The following is a 23,329-nucleotide window of genomic DNA, read 5'->3' as shown; positions in this document are numbered from 1 at the left end:
GTAAAAGTATGTTCAGGGGTATGGCCATTGCCTCCATTAGCCTTGCAGTAAAGCATTGATATCTAAAAATTTTTTGGGGGCTGGAACCTCAAAGCTGGTTTTTTGATGTGCCTTTTGATGCATTAGAAACTTGAGTGTTACGATGAATTCCAATGGCAGCCACTTTTCATCAAGTATGAAACTCAACCAGTCTGTTTAACAGGAGTGATACTGGCTTCCCAGGCTCTTTTTTATCTGCCACCATAGTTTTTTTGAAAGCTGGAAGCTAAATTATACGAATAAGCATATTAATAATTAAAAGTTAATTGTGATTTAGAGAATTTATGAAAGAAAGAATCATCTAGTTAATATGCATATTCGTATAATTGAGTTTTGCAGCTCTGAAGGAACATTCTTTGACATGAAGAGGAGGAGCGGGCAGAATTCTTTACCATGATTCTTGGCTGGCAGATTGGACTGCTTCTTAACTCAGTAGAGATGGATACAATCTATTTGTGATTCCCTGTAAATATGTGATCTACAGGGGGAGAGATTATCAGGTAAATACCTCTTGCTCAGGTCTTCTTATTTTACTGTCTAAAGGGCTAAATTTTCAGCATTGTGTTGATTTCCTGCAGCAAATGTTTTCAGCTTTCTGATTTGTTTCTTTCTCTAAACACTTAGGGGTAGACAGAGTCAAACTAGAGGTAGCTGTAGTGATAGCAATGTTCTGAATCTTTTTCATTTTGACTCAAATCTTTGTGGAGACAGAAGAAAAGTTTAGCAGTAGAGGAGGAGACACCTCCCAGGCGTCTCGCTAGGATAATGAATAGTTAGAAGCGACTGCTAGCTAGCCTATGAAGTTAGCATGCTGTCCACTTCAGAAACTTTGATGTGAGAAACTTTACTGCAACATCTTTCAGTAAAACTTCTATTTTGATGTCAAAAAATCTTGACATTCTTTCCTGCATTACAGAAAGTGTGGGAACCATTAGAACATAAAACCATTACAGTTTGCTTTGTCATTGCCTGAACATAGTTGACAGGTGCCAAGAAAGCTGTTTGCTGCAGTCTGAGGTGCTGCACAGGAAATCCTAACACTTTTGACTTTGTCAGTGCATGCTGTAATGCTCGTAGCATCAAGGCAACATTGTTAATTGATACTTAAAATCTCACTTCAGGAAAAAACACTTGATTTTGCAAATAGGACAAAGAGATATATTTCTGAGCCAGAGCCTTTGAACTTTTCATGTGTCAAATGCAACTTTTAGTTTTTATTAAGGAATGCCATCTCTTCTAGTCCCATGTAAATGGCATATTACAGCATGTAATATGTAGTGCTTCTAAAATGGATGGAGGCATCTTAAACAGTCTGGAAGAGATGGTGGCTGTTAATGATTTTCCTCATGATTTTGAGTGCCTGTGTCTTGTGGTCATCTGTGAGACAGAGGGAAATGATTAAACTGATTTGACACAGCAAGGATAATATTTATTATTTAACTAGCAAGTTACCTTGATTCTAAATATTAGTACCTTGGGTTTTTTTCTGTCTAACCTGCTCTTTTTTGCAAAGTTTAACTCCTGAACTTATTTTTCTGCCCATGGGCATCTTGATGGATATGGGAAAAAGATTATATTTTGGTTTTGCGACACCATTTTATGTACTTGAATATGAGTATCCCTTCATTCTCCACATTAAATGCTAATTTGTTCACTTTTTCCCTGTAGTCCATACCTTTTGTACTTCCAGCCTTTGTTGTCATTCTTTGTATTCTGTCATGTTGAAACATGTTTTTCTGAGACTGTGTTGCCTATAATTGAACACAAGCCTGTAGTTGAGGCCATCCTAGTAGGGCTTAATAGGGAGAAGATAATTTCGTATGTCTTAAGGCTAAATACTTCTGTTTATATATCTCAACATAATTGCCTTTTACAAGACAGAACAATACTAATTCAGCTTTTGGTCTCTCGATGCCTCCGTATCTTTTTCTCTAATTATCTACCAATTTCAATTTGTATAATTTCTTAGCCTTTATTAAGTGTAGAACTTCATTTATACTGAATTGCATAGTGTTGTTTTCAGCCCATTCTTAAAATTAAGGGTAACAATGAATTCTTAAGCTACCATCACAGTCTGTATCCCTGTTACTAAAGTCACAGATGTCACAAAAATAAGAATATGCTAGTAGGAAGTTTAGGGGAAATTATCTTATACCTAAACCAGACCTTGCAGATTCTTCTCAATATAATCCTTCCTTTTTGTTAGTGAAATGCTAACTCCTTTGAACCTGGTTTTGAAACAGTTGCTTGTCTGTTTTATAGAAGTTACATCTATCCCATGTTTTCTGAGTTACCTCTATGAGGACAAAACAAGCAAACAAAAGACAAACCAAGACAAATGCAAGCAATTCCAGTTCTGCAAAGCCTGTTTCATCACCAAAACCAAATGATTAGTTGAACACCTTTGTTACTGAGTCACAGTGTGTTTTGTTATGTCTTTTTTGTTTGTACATGCCTAGAGGTAGTTACTGTGATTTGGTCCTGTATTTTGGTATTAAATCTAAGCTGATTAATGTAACACCCTGTCTCTCACATCCTTTCTTTTAGAAGATATCTCTTCCTGACACATTTTGGAATGTTTCTTGTTTTCTGGAAGGCAATCTCTGAGCATATTGGCGCTCGATCAAATCTGAGTAGCTGGTGATAGCCACTGGGTTCAGGAAGGTGTGGGGCTGTTCCCACTCACCCACTCCTCCAGATGGTGTTTAGGATCTGAACCAACACAAGATGATACACAATGCACTTCTTCTTCAGATGAAGTGATGAGTGGAGAAATACAGTGGCAAGTGGGGCAAACTTGATTGGTACAGATGGTATGAAGGTTGTGCAGAGTGTAGCTACTAAGTGCATGTAGTTTCCTTGGATCCTTTAGGGATTATAACTTTTGGTTTAGTAGCATTGCTGAGGACTCGAGTTGCTCCTGGGGATCTGAGTGCTCTGGCACATCTGCACCACGTTTTCCCATGTCCTGTTTTCATAGGAGTTGTTAGCTGAACAGTGGTGCAGAAATTGCATGGGTCTGGCTCAGTTATAGGACCTTATCCAAGGAATGTCCTCATGCAACCTGGAGTGTGAAGTTAGCTGAGCACGAATACCAAGTGACTCACCTTGTTTTCGTAGCACTGTGCCTTAGCTAGTGATTATACTTGGAGCAGATAATCTGCAAGAGACACTTACAAATGGCAGGCATGAATTTTGTATTTATGACTCTTCTGGAAAATCTTTTCTGTTCCTGGCCTTTTGCTTTAATCTTAACAGTCGTTGTGCCATTGCACTCTGCCATTATTGGCAGAAGTAAGGCATGACCATCTTTCCTTTCTTTCATGGTGCTCTTAACCACTTACCAGAATTCAGACAATGTGCTGGCCAGGCACGAGTAGCTGTCTGTCTCCCTCGCCCACTCACCTGTGTGCTGATGCCCACATGGATAATATGGGCTGAGCGACACGCTGAAAGTCTGCGGAGCTCAGGGTAAATAAGGTTATGAACTAGTATATTTCTTTAGGATGTACTGCTCTCAGAATACCATTTGGTGATGTGACTGAGCTGATCTTAACTAAATGCAGGCTGTACTGAAAACTGTGGTCCTCCTTTCCCCGCACTCCTTGCATTCCTTCTGTTTCCCTTGTGCTGGCCCTAGTGCTGAGTCATCCCATGGTGAGTTAGTTTAGGATACTAATTTGGCAGAAAATTACTAATTTATGATGTTATTTTTGCTAAATTAGTTCCTAGATGTGCTCAAGAGTAGAACAGATGACTGCCACAGCGTGTGGAAAGGAAAGGGGGCAAAAAGGTTCCTTTCATCAGTAGTATGCAGCTGGATTTGTTAAGGCTAGGTTCAAGCATTTTAGAGAACAGACACAAAATAATTGTACCTTCATTTGCAGGATTCATAGCTTAACAATGAAAAGTCATGGTTTGATCTCCTTAGTCTGCATTGAAAATTTATTTGAGATGCTGTTGAAATAACTCTGGTTGATTTGGGATCTCAGTAGAAATCTTTAGCTTTGTAGACCTGATGGCTTTAATGTGTTCTGTTATGCAGGATTTGTTTTTATTCCATTTGACATCAAACTTTTTCTGGAATATACAAGTTATTTTAGAGTTTTATTTTCAGAATTCTATTTTGATTTTTACTTAGCCTCTTCTGTGGCATTCATGATAACAACTCCACTTTAGTAACCTGGTTTAGATTGAGAATAAAATTATGCAAATATATTTTTACACAAATATTTTGTTAGAGACCCGCTGTTTATATTTTTCTTTTGTGAAGAAGGTTGTCCTAGCTCAACTGAGAACCATTTAAGTTTGCTGCTGCATAAGTACTTTCATTCTTTCAGTTGTTTTCCCTACAGCGTAAGCTTGAGCTTTGAGACGTGCAATGTGGTAGATCACCCGGGAGGAGATGAAATATGTGTAGTTGAACTTCTTGTACTGGAATTGCCATCTAGGTCTGATAAAATTAACATAACTGTTTGAAAACATGCATCTCAAAGATTCGAAAGGAGAAAAGTAGGACTTAACTTCTTCATCTGCTGACATACTTGTTTAAAAAAAAAAATGAACCCCCTTGTGTCTAAAGATGTTTCCCAGTGACTTTAATTCACTAATTACTAAGCTACTTACGTTTATCTCACATCTCTACTGTTACTGAGCAGCTCTTTCATTCCATGAATCAGGGCAAACATGGAATTGTTAATCTTGAAATACTATTCATATATTAAGAAATTTTATTTAACATTTCATAGGTCAATTATTTCCTTAGTTCCCAGTTTACTTATTTTGGGCCATGCCTTTTGACATACTTTAAAGAGGTGTTATGAAGGCTTCTACTAGAAAGAATTTTGTGACCCTTAATGTACAGTGGTTTGCTCCGGGCTTACAATACTGTTTAGTGTTTAGGTTCAGATTCTCATCCACAAATACATGTCTCACCCTATCTTATTATTATATAATACTTTGTGTACTAAGGATGATTAATTTAATCCCTGCAAATTCTAGATGTGACCAATTTACTATTAAATACCTGATACTAGTGTTCTTTATTTTTAAATAATAACATTTTAGTTACAAATGAAAAATAAGTCAAACTGATGCTGTAGTTTGATGTGGGAGCTTCCTTGAGAGTATTAGGTAAATAGTGTAAACGTTTAAGTACTATCTATCCCTTACTATTTACCTCCTTTTTTTTTTTAATTATTTTTTTCCCCCATAAATAACTCAGTTACTGGGTTTATAATATGGCTCACCTGTGAGTTTGCTGGCAAAGCTCAGCTGACGTATCTTGCTATTATGGTTAAATCTTTAAGGAATATTAAGCTAGTACTGCTCAAGAGGGTTGTAAAAACAGACTTAATCTTGTATTGACATATTCTGATCTGCTTTTATGAAGGCCTAAATACTAATTGTTTTTCTTTTAATTTATTTAGGGTGCAATTTTCTTGGAAGGAATAACAGTTAAATATGTGACCCAAGTGACAACGCAACCAAAGTTAGGAGGAATACAGCAAAAATGTCAGCAATTCTGTGGATGGGAAGGGTATGAAAACTTAGAACTTGTTTATTTATACTATCTAGAAATAAGTGTTATGTTTTGCAGAAGGACACAGCTCATTGTAAAAATGAGAAAAAACATGACCATTTTTGAATGGGTTGTTTCTAAAATAAAGGAAGCCTCAAACACACTTGGCAATGAAACAGTCTTGCATTGTACTATGAAATGGAATGATCGACTGTTAATGTTAGGAAACAAGATTCTAGAATTGCTTTTCCATTGAGATAACAAAACGTGTTCAGATGAATTATTGCTGTGCAAATTCCAGATGTAGCCTAGTCCAGGCACTTGTGTAAAATTTAGTGCTTGCTCAAGCAGTAGATTTATTTGTACAACTGGTATTTCACCTCAAGGTATCAAGATATTATACTCATTTTTATAACCAACTTGAATTTGTGTCTAATGTTAATTAGAATGTTGGCTTTAATGTCTCATATTCTGACCTTCTCCTTTCCGAAGTTGATGATCCGGTGAGTTGCTCACAGTGCTTCCTAACTTTCCGATGCTTTTATTTCTTCTAGTGCCAGTAATTTTGAATTCAGATATCTTTTCCTCCAAAGTTAATACTTTGAAGTTCCACATAATTCAGTGTTTTGTCATAACCAAATATCCTTTTTCTTATCAGATAGGCATTTAATTTCTCATGCAAAATACTTTTTTGGAGGAGATGTTCTAACTTAGATTTAACCTTGCAACAAGCCTGATACAAGATGTGATTTCAGTGTAATGTAAAAAATGTATTGCCTTGTGTGAGTATTTATTGCAGAACGTTAATAAACATGGTTCTTTTTTTTAGGTCTGGATTCCCTGGAGCGCAGCCTGTTTCCATGGACAAGCAAAATATTAAATTTTTGGAGCAGAAGCCGTACAAAGTTAGCTGGAAAGCAGACGGCACTCGGTAAGTTAATTTTAAATGAAAAAGAAACACACAGTAAATTGGGTAGACAGTTTGTGTTTTCTCAGGAAAGTGAATTTGCTTGTACAGAGGACAAAGCATAACAAAAAAACTGGCTTCAGAGATTAATTTTTTTTTCTGTCTTGATACGCAACATTTGCTGAAGTTTGAGGCCAAGTTTCTTTTTAGCAGCTGTTCTACAGACTGACTGTTAAATGTAATTCTTCTCTCTATCCCTTGCTTGTCTGTCAGCCAGGACTTGCCACCAAGGTCTTAAAATAATCTTAAATAGCAGTAAGAGTTTGTTAAGCTGAAGACTTTATTTATGAAAGCTAAATTAAAACTTCTGATTGATCCTTCAGAATCTGGCTAGTAGTGGGAATTTCATAGGGTTTTTTTATTCATACTGTGATCCTTTGTTCAAACTCGTAGTTCATGTCGGCTAAAGAGTCGATAGTTTTATCTTGCCTCACCCATTCTCTTACAATCATTGTAGAAGTGCCTTTTGTTTAATAACAAACTACAACCTCATTGGTTGTCCTGACTGGACATAATCTGAGGGTTTTCATCTGCTCTTTATTTTGTTAGGTTTGTTATCTTTAGTAATAGAGTGGAGTATCCTAGACATTGAAAATCATGGAAAATATGGGGAATTGGGTGTCTTATGAAAATTACCAAGTGGCTCCACATGGAGTCAGTCACGATTCAGCACAGTTCAGCAAGAATTAAACTATCTCCTATAAAAAACCCCCAAACAACCCTTCAAATATCTCTCCTCTGTGGTGTTTGTGCTTCAAGGGTTTATCATCTTGGGCAGAGTATGGTGTGAAAAGACAAAGTAAACTTGCACTCAGTATGGCGTAAGAAATGGGTTGGAATATCTGGCTTCTTACGTTGGCTGGTTGTATACACAAGGACTTGGGTAATGCAGTACAGGCGTTTCCGGGCTGGGAAGTTACAGCAATGCGGTGTTGGGAGATCAAGGCATATCCTTAGAGGAGTACAGGGCATTCAAAAGCTGCTGAACCTGAACAACTAAACTCAGCCAACTTAAATGGACCTGAAGAGTCTTGCTTTGTCATATCCTATGTTATCTATTTGGAAAATTTTGGAGTATTCTCATTTTCTTACTCAAACGTATGGATGCGATGCCTATATTCTGAGTACTGAAGCGGTTATATAGAAAATAGTAGGGCACCTGGAAAACTACCTTTTGTGAAAGAAATTAAAATGTACATGTAATTTCTTTTAGAAATTTTCAGTATTTTGAACATTCTATCCTGTGGTTTAGAATGGTGACAAAACAGAATGGATGAAGAATAAAACCAAGGGAACTAAATAGTCATTTTAGTTTCTTTTGAAAACATAATAACCTGTAGTTAATTGTGGAGATACATAGACTGATAGATATATTCAGAGAAGAAAATGGAGCTACAAAGATCCAGTGTCAGGGAAATTGAGCTGAAGTAATGAGAGAGATTAAAGATGAAAACCTGAGCTATTATTTGGATATTTAGACACTGTACATGGTATGTACCCGAATCAACAATGAAAAATGACTGTGGTAGTTTTTACATTGGACATGCTTCTGATTATTTAGTTGTTCTTCAACGATCTAGACTCCATATGCAATTAAACAGATCTTCATTAATTATTCTGAAAGCCTGTGTTGACAGGCGTGACCTTCCTGAATTTAATATTAAGACATCAGTTAGTGAGACCCATTTATGGATCCCCTGCTTCCTTTTGTCTGGAGATGAAGCCCCTGTCATCAGAGATCTCTGAAGCTGTTCTGTTAACTGTGGCTTAGGTGCAGCAGTCTAGACTTTGCCTATTAGAATATTATTAGGCTGGCATGCAGGTTTTTTCTTTTTTGGTTGGTTTGTTTTGTTCTCTCTCTTTGCTGCTGTTTCATTGACCTGATTGGACTTACAGAAAAGCAGATGCGTAACTAATAACTTTCTATTATACTTTCTCACTGAAATAAAACACCGTCATCTCAGTTAATAGCAATATTTGCTCAACTTAGCCAAACTTCTTAAATTTCATTGTTGTAAAATCTCTGAATTTTATTCCTGCAGCAGTAGTTTTCTCTAGAGGTTTCATGTCTGAAGCCTTTATTTGTACATTATCTTAACTGGTATGCAGTGGCAGTAATTTCTTTGAGGACTTTTCTACAAAGGCATTTGCTATTCCTAGATTTCAACTTGAGCTGAAGTTTCACCCTTCTGGTTTAAGAGCTGTGTTGTTGTTTTTGTTGTTGAGGTGATGGGGTTTTCTGTGGGTTTTTTTCCAGTGTTGTTTGGCTGGTTTTTTTCAGTTGGTAGAACAGTTTATGTTTTCTTGATTTCTTAGCGTTGTTATATTTTTCTACCCATAATTTTATAAAAATAGAAAGTATTTCCCTAAATAAAAGAGCATTATTTATCATCTTATGTTGACTGAACATTGTGAAATAGGTTAGAATTACTGTCAAATACTTCAACCGTAAAATATTTTGGAGAAATTTACTGGAGCGTGTTGGAGCCCTGAGTTCGAAGTCCTTTGACTTATCCTTGCTTAGTCTGTCCTGATTTGAAGAGTCTGTGCCTACGCTGTGATCTTGCTTGTTCTGTATCTGGTTTCCAGGGCCCTTGTTCCATAAGCATCAGCAGGGATGATGCTTGTTCTCCTTGTTCTCGCTCCAGCTTTCCTTCTGGAGCATGTTTGTCCCAAAAGGAAAAATGCAGCATGAACAAATACTTCTCCCCTCCTGTTTATAACTGCCTATATGTAAAGATGTGTCCATTTGCATCTCAGGTTTAGAGAAGTGAACTTTACTGTGAGGCTCATTTAGCATTGGCACTCTTTGGTAAAATATTTCCTTTGTACCAGCTATTTGGGTGTACGTAAATACTATATGCAAAGTCACCGTGTTTTGGGAAAAAACACCTTTAAAATCATATTGCTTTAAATTATTATTATTAAAAATTAAAAAGTCACTGAGTTCTGCAGCTATTCTGTCTGGTTTGGTGTAATTTCTGTCCTGTATATTTATTGGAACAGTTGTCAAACCTCTGGTGTCTTATAAATAATCTTAATGCTAATCTATCCATAAGGCACAGAAATCCAAAGGGCAAATTTCTGACTACTAAAATCATGCCTTTTGGCTTTGTTGAGATGAAATATACGTTGTATGGTAACAGTAGCTACAAGGTAGGTACAACTTTTTTGCAGTGCTGTGTTTCTGAAATAGTAGTTACTATCTGAATAAGGTAGTCGTAACATGTTCAAGGCATTTACTGCATGACTGTGTTATCAGCTTTGTACTGTAAAATGATTAACCCAGGTGGGTAATGGCTTGTTGAACCCCTTCATATGTGTCTTGTTAATACTCTTTATGACAGATGCTTGTTCTAATGAGCGGAGCTGAATGTTCAGACAGGAGTAGGGTTGGTAAAGTAATGAGACACCAGTTTTGAAAAAAAGGCTGCTACCACTAAGAATAATAAAAAGTTGTAAAATGTCTGTGGAATAATTAAAATCAATACAATCAAACAAGACTAGGTTTTATAATGGTAAAATGTGACCTGCACTAAATGCGACCTATTAAGGGGCGTAAGTTATTTTCCTACATTTGTATGAGTACCTTTTTTATTTTTCACATGTGTACACATGCAGTTTTAGTAAAAAATAATGAATATGATCATAATAGTATGGCTGTTCAATTATGGTAAGGCAGCTATTTAAAAAAATGCAGAATAGGTAGCTCTTGTAAAAGACTTAAATTTGGAAAATATTAATTCAAGTTTAATGGCTTGCAGATATCTAAATGTGAATAAGTAGGTGCAGAATGTAAAAAAACTTTGAGAATTACTGCTGGTTGTCTAAAAGGTGTTTGTAACAAAATAGTTAAAACATCTCTGAAGTTGGTTATTTTTTCATGATTAGCAAATTACATTTTGGGAACAAGGCCTGTTGCCTAAATCATTCTCATTTTGTTGGTATCACAATACAAAATAAAATAGTAAAGCTACACTTCACAGTATGATAAAGCTGGTGGGCAATTTTTTACTGTTAATCAAATAAGTTTATCTCAAATGTATCAACCAATAAATATATATATATAAAACATTGATTTATATTGAATGTAGTTCTTTTGATTTAGTTACTGTATTATTGTTCTTGTGATAGCTTAGTAGGCTTCTTCAGTTCAGCTTTTTGTACAAATTGAAGAAAATTTCTGTTTTTGTTAAAAACCTTAAAATTATTGGCAGTTGCAGCCTCTTCAGGAAGAGATGTGTGACCATTACTAGAAGGAAGTCTACTTGGTATGTTTTAAGATAACTTCTTATGCATCTTCTTAAAAGATGCATAAGATCATGAAGAAGAGGTTGAAGTTTCTCCCCGAATTTCCATGGCTCAATACTTTTCCTTTTCCTATTCATGATGAGATGAAGCTTACATACGTAACAGAAATTGCAGACTCCTAATATGAGAAGTTATCCAAAAGTCATTTGGTCCAGAGTAATTAGTGAAAATATGATCACTGCTAAAGAACAACTCTAAAAAATATTAAGAAAACCTAGAAACAGATTTTTTTGCTCATTTGTTTATGTAATTAAGAGGTAAAAGATACTAGGCCAAAATTAGGTGGCAAGATAGCAAAACGGTTGTCTCTCTGTAAAGGATTAAAGAAGAAATAGTTGAATAGGTTCATGAAAAACTATTATCCCTGAGAGACAGGTGAAGGTTATAGAGAAAGCTGGGATAATAATGAGAATGGTGGAGGACAGAGAACATTGGAGAGTAGTACTAATCCAATTAAAAAACAAATCTATGCACTTGAGATCTCATTATTAAGAACAAGAGACCAGCTTGTCATGAAAGCAGACCTAGAGAATGGAAAGATTGTCTCCTGGGAGTAAAGATATTAATGTGGAGTTGAACTTGAAGGAGACTCTATTGGGAATGAAAAAGAAGGCATAGATTAATTTTTAGATGGGTACAAATGACATGACCAGATTCTCATGAATGTGGAATTTTGTACCCAGTACTGGGAAGTGCCTGAATTGGAGGTTTACATAATTGTTAGGGGACTCTTTCCTAATTTAGAGGAGGGGGACAAAAATATAGGATGTTGAGATTTTCAGACATCTTCAGAAATGGTGCTAGGAGGAAAGTTAAGGGCTATTAATCACTGGAAAGCATTTGTGAGTAAAAGAGTTTTTCTCAAGGTATGAATACTCCCTTCCTGGGCACCTTGCTCTCTGACCCAGATAGCTAGTGAGAAGGTGAATTATAAATTGTGTTTTGAGTGTCATTCAGTCATGTTTAGGGTTAATACATATTTATGGTCTTGGAGTAAGGAAAAAATGTTTGCCTCCTAATCGTAGGATGGGATGAAGAACCACACAAGAATTGTCTGGGTACTTTTAAACCACACCTTCCTTTCCTTTTCCTTTCTTCTCTCCCCACTTATCTTGAGACTTAAATATTAATTGATTTTGATGATCAGTTGGTAATTCTGTGTATCGCTTCTTCTGTGGTTGTAGCACATTTTAGTGGTGTGAAGTTTTAAAGGACAGAAATATCCAGGGGATGGACATGTACCAAATAGACTTTTCAGGACCAAATGGATTTTTTTTAATAGGAGTGACAGATTTTGTGAACAACCCAAGTCATTCCAAGTTAAATGAGCTTTGTTCAAACTGTGCTTATGTAACTATCAGCAATGGGCAAAGCCTCAACTGGTAATTATACGTCATTTTTGCGTGTAGGACAGCCACTCTTCTGATGTTTGTTATTTTCATTGAATGTCTTAAAGAGATAGTTGTAACGGTTTTTCTATTATTATTTGCGTGAAATTGTCAAAATGGTATGGTACTTACAAAAGAGATTTGGAACAAAAAACTTCAGTTAAAAGATTAAAGTGACTGTTGCTAGTCCACTCCTTCGGTCTCTGCAGTGTGTTGTTTTGTGCTATGTATTTAAGGTCTTTGAAAAGAAATGCAGTTTTTGTTTACGTGGCATAGTCCCTTGTGGTCCTTCTTTATAGTTATTTTGACTATTCTTTAAGGGAAAAGAAGCTCACCCATTTTTAAACTAGTTCTGTACATCTACCTCTGTAGCTGGAAGAATTTTGGTTTAGGAGGAGTCTGCAATTCCTGTGGAATTTATTTCACTGACTTTATTTAGAATAATATTCTTAACTGGAGATAGCGTATATTTTGTCTGGAAACTGAAGTTGTGCAAGTTATTAAAATGGTTGTCATAAAGCTTTTACTCCCCTCCAGTCGAGATTAAAAGCTATAAATAAATGGCTTTTATAGACTACCGTACTAGTCAGTTGTTAGGAACCTGCAGGTTAACTTTGGAGTGTGTAGTAATAACATAATGTCATAAGATTCTGCAAAAGTGTAGAAAAGTCACATACGTGATTCTGGATTATATTGTGTAAACTGACTTCCTAATGACTTGTGAAAAGAGCAGTTCATAGATGTTAAGCACTCTGAACAGCACTCCTCTTAATTTTCTGAAAAGCAAATGCCTAAGTCATGGTTTTATTTTGTATGTTCAGGTGGGAGGGAAAGAGGATATGATATGGGATGGGGAGACAGGAATGATGTGTTTTGACGCTGGAAAGTTGGAAGTTTAGGAGCTGAGGTTCGAGTTGTTGCTCACTCTGGATCTTAATAATCCTGTATGGTTGTATTGGGCAGTAAATTTAGGATTACAAGTCTGATACCAGCCTTTTTTCCACAGCATTAAAACCTGCGACTATAGCATGCTTATTTGAGTTTTCATTTGTGAGTGGAAAAAATAAAGCTTTGATAAACTGAGTTCAGATTAAGGGCACTTTCAGTTTGTTTAGCATGTCTCTGCCTCTAGGTAAAGACATTGTAGCTTAGGGGAAGAGGCTCCAGTACAAGGTGACCTCATCATCTCCACCTGTTGGCATGTTGTCCTTTTCTCCTGTTTTACCTATTGTGCAGGGAATGAGAGCATGCCTAGACTTTGGCTAGCAGACTGACTTTGATAGCAGAAAAGGGACTGTCAGATTTTGATAGCCAGACTCATGGGCATCACCAGATAACTCATCGGTTTTGTTTAACTATTAATTAGGAACCAGGGGAGGTCTCTCCTGACTCGCAGATGATCGGTCAAAAGAGGCAGCACAGAATGTCATAAGGTGTTAAACTAATATCTGGAACCATTGGGTATAAAAATATACTGGGTTTTGTGGGATTTTTTGGGGTGATGATGGTGTATTTATGTGTTTGTTACTAAGGCATTTCCATATCACATTGTTGCTTCTCTATCTCATGAAGTCTTGTTTTTAAAATCATTGAATCAATGTAGAGGAAGGAATAAGTAGGTGTGACAGAACATGTAATCCCTCATCTGGATTCAGATTTACTTGAATGGCCAAATAAAGCATTTTTTCTCTAGGTTGTGGTTTCTCTGTCAGCAGCACCATCAGGACTCTGAAAAGAAGGGGTAGAAGGAATCTTTTGATTTTATGTCCCTTTATTGAGTGGTTAAGGAGCACTGCTAATGTGATACCATACAGGAAGTATATTTTGTGAAACAACAGGCTTTTGGCAGTTTTATGGTCACAGTTCTGGGCTCTTTGGAAAGTACTACCTAACTGATAATTCATATATAACTATTTGAGTATTTGGACAGATTGTCTTCTAAGCAAGCTCTTTTGTTTGTTTATAAATAGTTAATGCATTAAAATGCTTATTATGTAGCTTGTGCTATGAATACTAATCTTAGAATATTCAGCTGTAGTCCTGAAATGTTCTAATTAGATCAAGATAAATGGTGTGCCTGCATGGGTACCTGATGTTCAAGCGACCACTATCAGTGATTACTGCTTTATTTATTTATTTTCCTTTCTGCCAGATGACTTCCAATAGTGGAACAGTGCATCCTGTGCTTCTGGTTCTCCTGGGGAGGGATTACAAACACATCCATGAAGTGTAATGGCTTCAGCTCATTCAGGGAAGAATGACATTCAGTTTGTGAAGTTTAGCTATACAGATATTTAGGGCAGCCCTTTCTCTTGGAGCTGGTCTTCTCTGTGAGCACAAATGATAGTTGTGTTCCTTCTGAGACTTGTGCTGGCGATGCAGACAGAATTGACCCAGCGTACATTCTGGCATAAATCAGTTCAAAGTTAAGGGAATTTCCTTCTTCAAAGCTGTGTTACTCTTTCCTTGACTGCTACATTATAGCCCTCTGTGAGAGACATGATGATTCTCTTGTTTGGGGAAAGAAGGAATGTAACTACTTGTCATCTGATGTGAAATTAATCTGTTTTTCTTTCATATATATATATATCTATATATGTATATTCTTTTTTTAGCCTATTGCTAAATTTCTCTTTAAATTGCCAAAATATTTTCAGACTAAGATTCTAAGATTTGTGGAGAGGGATGGGTCAAACAAGTTCAAGCAAACTTGAAGCTCTATCTGTAATAAATAATGAAGATGATAGTAACAACAATAATAAAAATTAAGAAAGAATTCAACAGTTCAATCAAACTTGAGCTATAATTTGTTCCATTACTCTTACAGCTTTTAAAAAAAGTAATCAGACCATTACACCGTACAGTTGTTTTCCAATAGTGTTCTAATCGCTAATTTAGAAATGTACTTTAGTATACACTTGAGCACTTAGGATCATTAAAATTTGGATGAAACAAAGAGAATCTAGAATTTAAAATAAATCTATTAGTATACAGATTGTATATGTATGGGTCAGATCTTTTCTAACTCGTTAATAATTCTTTTGTCATAATATGCTCTAAGAACTCTTCAATATATAGTAGTTATAGATTAATTTATCCTTTGTTGTAGGTCAAATGATGATTACAAGGCAACTTGAAATTTAACCCGTAATGTTTTAATATCCTTCTAGAAATAAAGAAACACCCCTCCCTCCCAGCACTAGAACTTAATTAAAACCCTGGAAGACAGACAAGAAAAACGCTGTAACTGGATAGTCTTTTTTAACCTTGCTAAATTCTTGGTTTTACCAGCAGAGTTTCACAGTCAAATAATATTTTAGATAGAAAATGTAGTTTTACATTAGTTTTGAATTTACCATCTGTTAGATTAATTAAAGGCATCTTTATCTTTGATTTATAAGACAGAAAAAAATAAAGTTTGAGCTCAGTCTGAACTGCGATACTTTCTTAGGAGGAATGATACTAGTTTCCACACTTTGTAAGCGTTTTTCCATGGTCCTTAGTATTACTGTTGTCTCCTTCATTCAAAAACTGACTTCTCTTTTAATGCTGGTGCATATTGTATACCGGGGGAGGGGATACCATGAAGCTGTATAATGATGCAACATTATTTCTGTCTTTTGCATTAATCCATTAGTTATATGATCTCATGCTCTTTGCTGGTTTGGGTTTTTTTTTGACTGCAGCTGAATTTCTGTAGCAGCTATATGAGCTTTCTCACCCGACAGAGTTAATTTAGAACCTTGTAAGGCAGCAAAGTGTAGTCACATCTCTTCCTGCTTGTGGTACCTTTTAGATATCAAAGCTTGCATTGTTTGTTACTGTAGGTTTGGGCATTCTGAAGATTTCTGTAGTAAATGTCATCTGCAGATCCACTGTCTCACTTTTAATGATGTTCAGGGCCATAACAGTCACAAAATATCCTCTCTGGACCTTGGCTTGTCAAGGGGGGGCAAATGAAAAGGGAAACTTGCATTCGGATTTTGATGGAGAGTAGTGGCAGGCAAAAATAAGAAAAAGATTTTGATGCTGAGTGAGGTAACAGTGGAGGAGACTGACTAGTAAATTTATGGAGACGGAATACCTATATAGGCTGTGTAGTATCTTTTATCCTACAGTGGTGATTTGCACAGAGTTACGCCATATGCAGGGAATACCACCTTAACAAATCTTATGGAAATTAAGTTCTTTTTTCTCAAATAAGCAGGGTGAATTGATGGATATCAATTCATCAATGCCTGGAAGTATTTAAAAGACATGTAGATATGGTGACGCTTAGGGACATGGTTTAGTGGTGGACTTGGCAGTGTTAGGTTTGCAGCTGAATTCAATGATCTTAAAGATCTTTTCCAACTGAAACGATGCTATGAATATCAAAATTGAGCATAGCCCTTCCATTGTGATACATGAAGTGATCAATAAGACAAAAAAATTATATTTTTCCATACTAGCATTGAGTCAGGGCAGCAATATATTGAAAAAGTGATTCAGAACTGAATGTTGGAAACCTTCTGATGAAATTAGATGTTGGCATAGCAGATGCACTAGGATAACTTTCTTAACTCTAACATGCATATTGGAAAGCATTAATTTTGTTTAGGAAAGATGAAAAATAAATATGAGGAGTAACATTTTATTTTCCTAATAGCTTAAGAATAAAAAAATTGTTACAGAGTTCAGGTTTTGAAAAAATCACTACAATTTTGTTAAGATAAACTTCTGGATTACTGCTGAATCTGCTGCAGATACCCAGCCTGATCAGAATTGTCATTGTGAGCACATTTGAACACCTAATGCAAGCTGAGTGCTTGATCCCATAGTAAGAGTTTAGCCAAGACAGTTTTAAAACCTTAGGGAACTGATCATTTCACCCCAAGAAGACATCTTACAATTGTGAAAGTTAACCAGAGGCTGAACACTTTTGAGGGTGCAGAATTGGTGGAGAATTTTGACGTGTGACAAATACAGGTGCTACTGAGCATAGTAAGAGATACACAAGGATACATTTACTAAACAGCAGCCTAGTAACAGTATTTTAATATTGGGGGAAAAAAATCTTGATTGTAGAAAATAAGTTTGGATCACTGATGAAAAGTTTTTGCTTTAAATTTAAAACATTATGATTGTAATGAGAAACAAAAAAAGAGATCAATAATGCATGTTTTCTCTTTATAAAATGACAGATTTGGTTAAATTAAGGGAAGTAGTTAAGAGAAAGACTGAAGAACACAGTGAGGAGTGTAGATGAGGAATGACATTTCCTCTGAGTTCAGTCTACCATTTTGGTAGGAATTTTTGTAAGGGAAAATTGGCTTTTTGACCTAGGAATACTGATAGATCTCATGCTTCTAGACTTTGACAAAATTTCAATTTTTTTTTTTTTTTTTAATAGAGATTGAGGCTAAGAAGTTTGTTAGAATTTTAAGATAGGTAAAGAACAGATTGAAAGAAAATGACAGTGGATACTTTTGGAAGAAAATACATAAAAAACCACAAGTGGAGATCCTGAATATTAATTTTGTGTTTTCATTAAGAATTTTGAAACAGAAACCAAGTATCTTCTGACAAATGAGGGAGAAAAGCCACTGAATTTACTGAGGAGCAGAATAATAAAACTAGGAGGATATTTAGTTGTAGAAAATGCAAGGTCAGGAATGAGGCTGTTAATTGGAAATTACTATCAGTCAGAATCTAAGGGATTTTTCAGTTTAAAATTCTGTGGAGACTGTTGATGGCAGACTTTAACCTAGAAATATGTGAGAGAAATATAAAGTGTTGTTATACTTAGCACAGACTAACTTCCAAAGGCCTGTGTGTGTGTTTTTTAAAAAAAATTATGTAGAATATGAACTGTCAAGTTGAATACAAGATTCTACAGCAGCTTATGTGTATTAAGTAGTGTTTCTTGCTGGTTGATACACTGTGTACTCGTGCAAATGAAAACATGTACAAGTTTGGAGAAGGTGTTTGTGATAGCTGTCAGTGTGCTGATTAAAAAGATGTTGCTTTCCTTTTGTTTACACGCTGAAAATAATATTATAAGATGTCATGTAAGTTCCTTGTGTTTTTGTTCTTGTATTCAGGTTTTATCATCCTTCAGGAGACAGAGTTTGAAGTAGCAACCATTGCTAGCAGCAATTAATAGAAGAAAGTAAGCTGAGCCTCCCTCAGTTTATCAGGACTTCAGCGTGTATTGTTCCATCTGCCACGAGCCAACTTCAAACTTGTCTAATTTAAACTTACTCCAGATCCAGCACAGTCTGGATTTGGGTCAGAACATGGAACTGCAGTGGCGTAGTGACACAGATAATATCCTACTGTCAGTGGATAGAGGGCAGTCATTAATTTTCATTCTCCTGGCCTCTTTTGCAGCATTTGATGTCTGGCCAGAAGTCAGTGCTTCCTTGCCAGGAGGGAGTGTCAGGGTCCAAAGTAAAGTGCTCAAATGGCTTGGCCTCATCCTGGGTGATCAATCTACAGAGAAGCGACACGCTCATGATTTTGAAGTGTTGCCAGTCATAAAAGGAAATTAAGAAATTAAAAATCATATCTGCAACAGGATTTTGCTGTTGCCTCTGCATCAGCGAACATATTAGTGATGCTAATTGCTATTCTGTGTTGGGTAATGCTTGTTTGTGTGGGAGGGCAGCGCTTTCACAAGACTGAATTCTAGGCTGTGTAATGAACTCACTTGGGAATGGAGAGCTGCCGTGTATTTTGTGCTTGGAGTTGATGATGGAATTTCTTACATTTTGCATTCTTTAATGTGATAATACAGACACAGGCATATTTAAAAAGGAAAATGAATAAAAAGCAGCAACAGCGGTACTGTGTCGAAATAAATAATCTTCTTTGATATAGCCTGTCTGAAGAAATACTGCAGGGCAAAGAAAGCTCCTAGAGGAGCTGAATTTTTAATCTTACTTTAAAACAATATTTCTAATCCGTTTTCTACTTCTAGATTTTTTTTCAGAAAATTACTTTTGTGTTAAACACAGAAGATGAGGTCTTACAGTTTTGAGGAAACTGTGCCATATTTTTTTTTATATTATACTTAAGGTTTTTAAAACTCCTATAGAGCACCAAATTAACATATATAACCTTATTGCTAAGATGGTTGCTGTGATTCTAGCTGAGAAAGAAGTTAAACATACATAAAGCGCATCACAAAATTGAAGTCAGGGGCAAAACTACTGTGAACTTCTAGGAGATTAGTTTCACTGTAAATATGTTTTGGCAGACACTACACCACGTGTAGTGATGTACTGTGCTGGGGGGTATTTTCAAAGCCAGTGTTTTGAATCCTAAGAATCTGGGAAAGAAGGTAGAGGACACATATTGCGGTGGGTACAGGATTGGATTTGGAGCTTAGTAGATGCAGTTCTGTTCTTATTCCTTAATCTCAATGACTCTGGGTTATGGGACACCAAGTAATTTGCCTTATTTTGCATTAAATAATATTTTCCTGAAATGTACTTTCAAATTTAATGGTGGAAAATGCTAAACATTCAGATAAAGGAGAAACCTCAGTTTCTAACTTAGCATTTTCATTTCAGCTTCAAAATTGTGTAAAAACTAAAAATGCACAACCACCACCAAAACAAACTCCACTGAAAATAGAAGTCTAATAAAATCATTCTTATACCGTGTATTTGGGCCCAGCTGATGTGGACTGCATGAACAGGATATATGTGGAGGCAAATGAGCCTTTGAAAGAGTTGTCTTTATTTGAGTATGCTAAAAATAATTGATTTCCAAAGAGAAAACTTTATTTGGTTGTTGACATTTTTTAAATTTTAAAGGTTTAAGTTATTAATACTCTGGTAGGTGATTTGGAGATCTGCTTGTCTAATGCCAAGAACTGTAGTTCTTTGCTAATGAAATTTTCATCCTATTTCCTGAATTATCATGTTAATACTAATGTCCAATTAGAATTAGTAATGGACCTTGCCTCAGGATCAGAAGTGAATGAAAAGTAGCTTCTAATGAAACTTCAGATTTTAGCATTTCTATGACTAGATATTTTATCTGCTTGTGAGATTAATCTATGTGGACAGTTGTGACCCTTTTTTCTTTAACTCGTCAGAACTTCTGTTTCAATGGAAACTAGTTTGTAGTGGTTGGACTGACAGTTTGAAGAGATAATGGTTGTAGCTCAAACATGATTCTGTGCTTCCATATATAGTTTTCAAAGGTGAATGAGCAGTTCTGTTATTGCTCTTATTACTGCTCTGCTTTTGCTCTTTTATTCACTTATCTGGTTTTACATTCAAATTGAGCCATCTAAAACAGGACCACATCATCTTGTGTACTTGCACAGAATCTAAAACAATAGGGCCTGGTTACTAATTGGAGCTTTTGGGTGCTCACATAATAGAGGTAATTAGTAATAAATGTACAGCTGTAATAGCTGTACATTGTGGGCAGTACAATGCATGACAGTTAAACTCCTGTGTGCTGTCTCTGGTGAATGTGTTTGAGAAATCATGTCTCTTCTTTCTCTGTCTGTGTGATGTTGCCCAGAGGCATGCTCTGTATTCTGATTTAAGTGCTTACCTGCTAATACCAAGTGTTTTTTTTGTACTCAAAGTCAGCACATGCCATTTCTCAGTAGCTCTCTGAAGTAAGATATAGAATCATACAAATTCTAGAATGGTTTGGGTTGGAAGGGACCTTAAAGATCATCTAATTCCAGCCCCCCACCATGAGCAGGGATGTCACCTACTCGGTCAAGATGCTCAGGGCCCCATCCAACCTAACCTTGAATACTTCCAGGAATGGGGCATCCGCAATTTTTCTGGGCAACCTGTTCCAGTGCCTCACCGCCCTCTGAGTTATATAATTGAGGTTCCTGGTGATCTTTGCTTAGGAATCTTTTGCATTCAGTTGTAAGATTTACCATTGTCCCTCTTATTTAGAATTTACAGTATAAACAGCTAACACTGACAAATTTTAAAAAAGAGAGAAGTCATGGAAGAAGAGATGTAACAGTAGTGCTGTGGTTTCAGAGAGAAGGGATATTCCCAGTAGTGGTTGATTGAGGTATCCAGCTACCACTTCTAAGTAAATTTCCATAGATTTTATTTTGAGTGAAAGATCTAGAGAAAGTGATGGTAAGTTCATTTCGATATTCAAGTAATAGATTTTGAGTAAATCTTCTGTATGTTGTCTGAACCTATAGATGCTTTAGGTGGCTGAAAACAAAAACTTTTCACGGTTTGTGTTTTCGTTTTTTTCAAAGCATTTGCAAGATCACTTATTATACCACACATGTAATGAAGATACAAGTATGGGGTTTTTTGAAGTGCTGGGTCTTGTGAAGCATTAGATACTATCTTGTCATTGAAGCAAGTTACAAGGAAAGCATGTGCTTAAACCAGCAGTGAATATGTGAGTGCAGATTGCTGCTTAAGTTTATTTATAGAATTAAAATTGAAGTAGAGTGCTTTTATTTCTGTTATTTATGCACCTCTTCTTCTATTCCCGTGGATTCTTTTATTTTTGAGAAAAACACAAAATGTTCTTTTTAGTTAGTTTTAGTTTGGAATAAATTAGCTTGGTTTGAAAAATGAATGTTGTCTGTAGAGTATTCTTGCTTCCGAAGAACTGGTGCCATGTTTTCTAATTGAATGTATATTAACTCTTTTTTCCATGTACAGCTTTCAGCTCTTCTAATGTTGCTTCTCTCCCTGCTTAGGTTTTCTGCTCATATATATCTGTTTTTCCCCAACTGATTTGTAGCATCTTGAAGTACTCATCTTGTGTGTGGAGAAACACTAGTTGAGCCGATGTATAGTGAATTATGATTATAGTCATAATACTGAAATAAAGTATTTGTTTAAGCATCACGGAGTCCTGCACTCCTGAAGTCAGATCTGCTGATTTCTAGAGGGAGGATCTGTGCATGTATACCATTTGCCTGCAGGGCTTCTGGGAGGTGCTTACTGCTTTGTTTTGGCAGTAGAGATCCTGTGGGCATTACTTGTAAGAGCAGTGGTGAATTTTAGAAACAACTACTGATAGCTTGTTATTTCTTTATAACCAGGACCTTCCAAGGAGAAATGGCTAAATTATGAAAAGTATTGTTCCCCCCCATATGTCCAAAGACAAGTATGAAAAGTTCTTTGCCAAATGAGTTTTCAAAATATGCTTGCTAGCTTTCACAATATTGTGGTGTGGATGGGGAAACTGCTATAATCTTTTACGTTTAGTCACATATTTTTCTATTCTGTACTGTCAAAGCAACTGAACTGCAGTCCAGATGGGTTATTTGCTCTGGGAAGATCTCTGTCCCTTCCCTATTTTTATTAGAGGCTATTCAAGAACATTAAATGTTGTGAAATTTTAGAACCTTTGAACTATCTTGACTGTAGTACTCCTATTTTCTTTCTTTTTGGTTTTCAGTGATTTTTACTTCTTTTGCAGAATAAAACATCTGGAATAACACTTTTGCTTTTAGCATGGGTGAAATGAATGGATCACTAAAAGAATAAGCTCAGGATAGGGTCACACTCTTAGTTTTGGTGTAGTAACACAAACGTGGTCAGTTATGGCATGATCAGGCATCAGTTTGTTTACAACAGCTCAGGTGATAATTAGTAAAACTGACATAACTCAGATTTGACTGAGACACAGAACTTGGACCTACTTTGGATTTTGCATGTCAGCTTTGTCTCTTGTCTGATTATATTTTGCAGTGCCGTTCAACCATGGTGTTTCCTGTGTGAACATTTGGACACATCTTCATAGCTAGATTGTTCTTTTCACTGGTCTTACTAAATGCAGTAGCATCTTGTTTGTTCCTAAGAGACACTTTTCTGGTGTTTTTTGTTTTGAGCCTTCCAAGCTCCACAACAGTTTCTATCTTACTTTATCACATTGGATTCAAGGTTCTAGTCTTCGCTTTCAGCACTTGTGGTATTTGAATCACAGAATGGTTTGGGTTGGGAGGGACCATAAAGATCATCTAGTTCCACCCCCCCTGCCATGGGCAGGGACATTTTCCACTAGACCAGGTTGCTCAGAGCCTCATCCAACCTGGCCTTGAACACTTCCAGGGATGGGGCATCCACAGCTTCTCTGGGCAACCTGTTCTGGTCTCTC

At 36.2% G+C, this 23,329-nt stretch overlaps 1 protein-coding gene across 2 annotated transcripts in view; it reads left to right on the top strand.

The window, feature by feature from the left end:
• Positions 1-23,329, top strand: part of RNGTT (RNA guanylyltransferase and 5'-phosphatase) — a 181,007-nt gene that overhangs the window by 21,390 nt on the left and 136,288 nt on the right. For both annotated transcript variants that reach the window (XM_027743632.2, XM_027743630.2), the window contains exons 7-8: positions 5,469-5,578; positions 6,390-6,491. In XM_027743632.2, coding sequence (XP_027599433.1) covers positions 5,469-5,578; positions 6,390-6,491 — 212 coding nt within the window. The remainder of the gene's footprint in view (positions 1-5,468; positions 5,579-6,389; positions 6,492-23,329) is intronic.

Source organism: Pipra filicauda, unplaced genomic scaffold, assembly GCF_003945595.2.
Source record: "Pipra filicauda isolate LSUMZ 115617 unplaced genomic scaffold, ASM394559v2 scaffold60_size3304689_pilon, whole genome shotgun sequence".
Classification (NCBI taxonomy): Eukaryota; Metazoa; Chordata; class Aves; order Passeriformes; family Pipridae; genus Pipra; species Pipra filicauda.
The sequence above is the reverse complement of the archived record's forward strand: the minus strand, read 5'-3'. Positions and strand labels throughout refer to the sequence as shown.